At 44.4% G+C, this 5,725-nt stretch overlaps 1 protein-coding gene across 1 annotated transcript; it reads left to right on the plus strand.

Annotated features, from left to right (window-relative positions):
- The first annotated feature begins 1,805 nt into the window (after positions 1-1,805).
- Positions 1,806-4,248, plus strand: LOC148102638 (uncharacterized). The gene is made up of 4 exons (XM_087842646.1): positions 1,806-1,910; positions 3,373-3,693; positions 3,789-3,885; positions 4,053-4,248. The coding sequence occupies exons 1-3, from the start codon at positions 1,868-1,870 to the stop codon at positions 3,881-3,883; spliced, it is 459 nt and encodes a 152-aa protein (XP_087698772.1). The 5' UTR covers positions 1,806-1,867; the 3' UTR covers positions 3,884-3,885; positions 4,053-4,248.
- The last annotated feature ends 1,477 nt before the right edge of the window (positions 4,249-5,725 follow it).

Genomic DNA, 5,725 nt, shown 5'->3' on the forward strand with positions numbered 1-5,725 from the left:
AGCAATCCAATTACTTTACTGATTACTTATTTTGAAAAGTAATTAGTTGCTTCATTACTTAGTATTTTTCAAAAACATGATACACAACCTGAATATGTAACAAAGCAACAGACATTTTTTCTGCTTAATCATCAAATGAAATGTAATCAAATAAAAAAAATATTTTTAAAATTGTTTTATTAGTTTTAATCTTTTAACTTTATGCACATTGCATTTGGCAAAAATGATATTATATGCAACAGTCTTTGACTTGAAGAAATGTGTTTAACATTTAAACCTATTTCCTGCATATTCTAGCATATAAAATAAAATCATGTTTTGTATTTACACTCACTCTTTCAAATAGATGCAAAAAAATAATTAAAATAATAATCAATAATAATCAATTTAAAAAATCTGGCCCCAATCAGCCCAAATATCAAAGAGAAATGAAAACTGCTGCTGGTGAAGAGTTCAGGTCTCAGGAGGTTAAAAGGACAAGAATGTTCAACCTGTGTTAAGAGTGTAAAAGAAGGTGTTTATGAAAATACCAAAGTTTATGTTTCCTGACAAGCCGCGGTCTGTACTGGAAAAATATCATGCAGCTGCGTTTTTTTCTTTGAAGAGCAAAAGAATGAACCAACCTAACTTCAGTGAGGGGGATGTGACGTAATCTACACTGATGTACATGCATGCGCCACTAGGTGGCAGTACTTACCCACTAAACAGGAAATGGGTTGGCATGTAAACAGCCACGAGAAAACTGTATTAACCTCCTAAGACCCGAACTCTTCCACAGCAGCATTTTTAATTTCTCTTTGATATTTGGGCTGATTGGGACCTGATGAATGTAACAAAGAATTAACAGATTTTGTTTTTACCTGATTTTTGTTTCTAAGAAAAATCAGAGCCACATGAGGATATTTGTTTAAAAATTTGATATAACAGTAGCAGTGAAATGTCCTCGTAGGTGGATATCAGGCCCTTATAGAGCAAAATTGAGTATTTTGGTCTAAATAACCCAAAATGTGATGTCCACATATGTGAACGCAGGTCCTAGGAGGTTAAAATAATTATTGCTCCAAGTTATCACTTGAGCAGGAGTTTTTATTCAAGAGCCCAACACAACACAGACTAAACCTATAAATGAACAGACTAAGAGATTCTCGTCTGTCTGTGATAGTGACGGAAGTAAGATTAAATTAAACCATCAACCTACTAATTTCAGGGTATCCCAGCTTTAGAAAGACAATTCCAAAGATCATAACTGGCTGAGGACACAGCAATTTAAAAAAGATGGTCATCTTAATCATCGATCGTTCTATGTTGCTGCCACCAGGGGGCGCCCTGTGAACAGGGATGAGGTTAAGCGTAGTCGGTCTTTCTTCGTACATGCAGTAGCGGAAGAAACTTCTGAGAAACAGAGTTAGAGCTTCATTTATTGAACAGAGTAGCCGAATCCCCTCTTTTGTTAATTTGCAGAACAACACAGTGAACATCTTATCGTGGGTATTTTCACGATGGGCTGCATCCATATAAACATCATTTCATTGCTCATAGCGATGCACGCCTGATTTCCAGGATTTGCTATAAATAACTTTTTAGCCTAAAATATTTGAAACATGTCAAATGTTTCCCAACACTCTTCCTCCGGCGATGCCAGAGCGTGCTCTCACTCTCACCAGCTTAAACGCCACCCGTCGTGTCTCTTTCACGTTCCTCTCATTCCTCGTGCATGGTAACAAGTGCATGAAAGAGACGTGACGAGAGAGATATGAGGGGTGTTCCCAGTATGTCATAATGACAGCGCGTCCTGGCATTCCCTCCTCCTCCTGTGGCCGTGGTGGAGCTCCGTCTCCACTCTGAGCGGCGGACGTGCTGATACATTATGGGCGGCAGAGCAATAACTTTATGGATCGCAGCTCTCGCATGTGAGTAGTTTCTTCAGCTTTTGCTGCGTTATTGTTGTGCCTTTGGTTTGACTGAAGAGCAACTTTTGACTCCGAGGTCCGCTTGTCACGGTCCTCATCTCCAAATGCCCAGGAGCTACCGCCGTGCGTACCCGACAACTGGTTGGCAAAGAAAGACTTTTTGTATTAAACCACAGCCTCGCTGCGCTGCTCCTGCAGAAAGGGGAAATGTTAGATATAGGAGCGCAGCAGGCTCTGAGCCACCGGCAGCGGGTTCAGAGCCCGTTAACGGTAAGGTACCTGCCACACCTTCACTTTAATGCGCCTGAGTCACGTGTGCGGCTCGCGCTGGCTGTGAAGTAGAAACAGAAGCTTTAAAATGTCAGTAAACTGTCCAGAGGTTCATGAAGAAAGCTCCGCTTTAAATCAGCGTCTGTTCGAAGTTGCTCCAAACCCCGTGTTTCTTCTCATCCGTTGGTCAGCGTGTTCACGCGTGACGGATGTCTCAGCTTGGTTGGGACTCTTGCGCTGTTGGAGAGCTTTTCACAAACACTGAACATACCGGTGTTGTGCCAAAAAATGATTGCTTGTATTTAAACTGCTATAAGTAACTTGTTGGGCTATAATATGTGAAACATATGTCAAATGCATCGCTCATGGATGACATAAAGTCATCTTGAGCCACAAACAACATTCGTGTAACGAGGTAGAAGCCGCGATCAGTTTTTGGCAGAGACTTTTATATAACCTTTATTTAAGCAGTTATAAAAAATCTCATTAACATTAAAAATGTCTTTTGTAAGAAGTATTGGACAGCAGAAATGGCTCAAATATTACAATAGTTCTGTAAAAATATTTAAAGTGGGGATAAAGGACCGGATTGGTTATAATGTAAGTACAATAACACAGAGTTGTAAAGATACTTAAAACTGATAATTTTTAAATTCTCTATATAACCCCTTTGTAAACATATTCACCGAAGTGTATTTACGAACATACGTAAAGATATTACACAGAAAAATACACAGAAACACTGGAAATCAGTTTTTGGCACAACACCGGAGTCGGTGCAGTGGACGTAAATCCACGCGAAAGATAACGTTTGCTGCACTGACTCGAGCTCACCGTTTTTGCCTTTTGTTGGTTCCCCTCACCTGCAGTGAGCTCATCCATTATTATTTTTTCCAGTTCAGACTCTGTACGTTTCCCCCCAAACTGCTGTACATCTCCACCTGTGGCACACAGGCTCCACCCACTGTCACTCACTGACAGGTACTCTACAGGTCACTCAATCATACTCAGCTTATCTGCAGTAATGATGAATTATACTTTTTGGACCAGTTAAGTGGTCCCGCAGCACACCTGATGACCTCTCACACCACACTAGTGCACTGCAGTGGAAAACCGCTTTAATATGCAGATAATAATCCTGTGACACCCCCCCCCCCCCCCCCCATCTTCTCCTTGCTCTCTTTCCTTTCAGTTCTCACTCTTCTGAGAGACGTAATCAGTCAGAATATCCAGAATCTGATGGTGAGGCCTGGAGACTCGGTCACTCTACAGACTGGACTCACTGGGCTCAATGGTGACGATATCCTCTGGATTTATGCTTCTGACCAGACACTCCTCCTCTGTGATGGGGGAGAAATCAGCAGAGTCTCAGAGGAATATGCTGGACGACTCCAGCTCGACCAGTCGTCTGGCTGCCTTACCATCTCCAACATGAGGAAGAGCGCCGTTTTCAGAGCGGAGATGTACAAAGAAAACAAAAAGCTCATGTTTGATTATAACGTGACTGTTGTGGGTGAGTGTTAGAACGCTGCGTTATGCCACACACGGCTCTTTGTGCGCTGCTCGATGTGCCAGCTGCTAACTTTGTCTCCCGCTCTGTCGTTTCAGAGGCCGGACCTCCCTTTAACTCTGCCGCTGCCCCCGGGAGCCTCTGGGGGCTCGTCGTAGCTGCTGCTGTCTGCTGTGTGCTGGTCGGCAGCTGAAGGTCAGTAGGAGGAAGTCACCTGCTGGAGCTGTGACGCATATAATGAAGCTCAGAGGGATATTTAGTCTGGTTTAAGCAGCTGAAAACTGAAGAAACGACTTCATCAGAAATGTGATCAGAAATCTCTGTGAAATCAAAATGCAGCTGTTTTCTTTTTGTTCCCACAGTGACCTGTGATGTCTGCAAACCTCTGGGCCAAAGATCATCTCAGCCTCCCTCACATCTCAAGTCCTGCTGAGACCAAATGAAGGAGCCAATAAGGAGAAATGTCTTTATACTCCACAGTTCAAATCATTCCCATGTTTGACTGACGGTGCTGATATGCTGCTGACCATGACACTATCAAATGAACTTATGTCACAATGGTAGCAATAAATGTTATGCAATCTTTCATAAACCTGTCTGTTGTTATTATTTGTTGGTCTGTGGCTGTGATCAGTTCACCTACTGAACCCGAAACAGGACAGAAGTCCAGTTCTCCCAGCAGACCCATTAACATAAGATCAGTGGTGTTTAAGGATGTTTAAGGGTGAGAGCAGGAGGGCGGGGCTAAAAGAGACTCTGTTGGTGGAAGAAGTGAGTCAGACCAGCATCAGACTCAGAGGAACAAAGGGGGGGGGGGGGGGGGCAGTCCCCCTCTCAGTTTCCTGTGTGTGTTTGTGTAAATGCAATAAGCAGGAGCTACTTATTGTGGTTGTCGCACAATGACGTGATTATGTCAGTGTGGTTTTTGTCAGCTCTTTCTTTTCTGCAGTGCGTGCTGTGACTGATTACTGGTGTACTTGTTTCATTTTATTTTCCACACAACCAAAGTTACCAGTGAAGGGCCTGTGTGCACCCCCCCACACACCCCCCCACACACACAGAGGACGTGCCTCCTCAGTCATGGCCTCTGCTAACATGTTATTGTGAGGATGTGTAAATGCTGAATAATGGTTTAAAGTAACTTTCAGTGTGTAAATGCAGGCAGGTCCTTTTTATTTGTTTGTGATGTGATAAACAGCTCACATGCTGGAGCCACGCCCACACACATTTTTAAACGTTGCCATGGAGATGAATAGCTGTGCTGCAGCATGGACAAAGCTGCAGCTTCACTCATCGTGTTTGCACCCAGCTTAAAACAAGAGACACGTGCTGCAGCCACGGCTTCATGCAGACGCCTCTCTGGGTGTCTGTGCTTCCTAAATCTGCTGTGGAAGCATTTCACGGGGCGACCGTGGCTCAGGGGGTTGGGAAGCGTATCTGTAACTGGAAGGTCGCCGGTTTGATCCTTAGGCTCTCTGTCCTGGTCGTTGTGTCCTTGGGCAAGACACTTCACCTACCGCCTACTGGTGTTGGCCAGAGGGCAGCCTCGCCTCTGTCAGTCTGCCACAGGGCAACTGTGGCTACAACCGTAGCTGCCTCCACCAGTGTGTGAATGAATAGCGGCATTGTAAAGTGCTTTGGTATTTTCACAGATGACTTAATGATAACCATCTGCTAAATGTGAGCCATGAAAATGGTGCCTGGGGACATTAATTGGCCTTTTAGTTGTGCGATGCTGCTCCTGGGAGCATACTGCTGCAGGGCGCGGCTGCTCCCGCTTTGTTTGTTTTCCCCCTGATGAGGCTAAAGTGGTGTCGGGAGGGTGTAGTGGTGTGCTTGTAGTGTAGTGTAGTGGTGTAGTGGTGTGCACCAGCAATGTCCATTTATGGACATTCCCCCAGAAAGGCTGGAGGATTTGGCCGGGCAGAGGGAGGTCTGGGCTTCTCTGCTGAGGCTGCTGCCGCTGTGACCCGGCCCCAGATAAGTGGAAGATAATGGATGCATGGAATCTCATGCTTTATCGGGAATCAAACAC

The sequence above is a fragment of the Neolamprologus brichardi genome, chromosome 6 (assembly GCF_056152115.1).
Source record: "Neolamprologus brichardi isolate AB-2024 chromosome 6, ASM5615211v1, whole genome shotgun sequence".
Lineage (NCBI taxonomy): Eukaryota > Metazoa > Chordata > Actinopteri > Cichliformes > Cichlidae > Neolamprologus > Neolamprologus brichardi.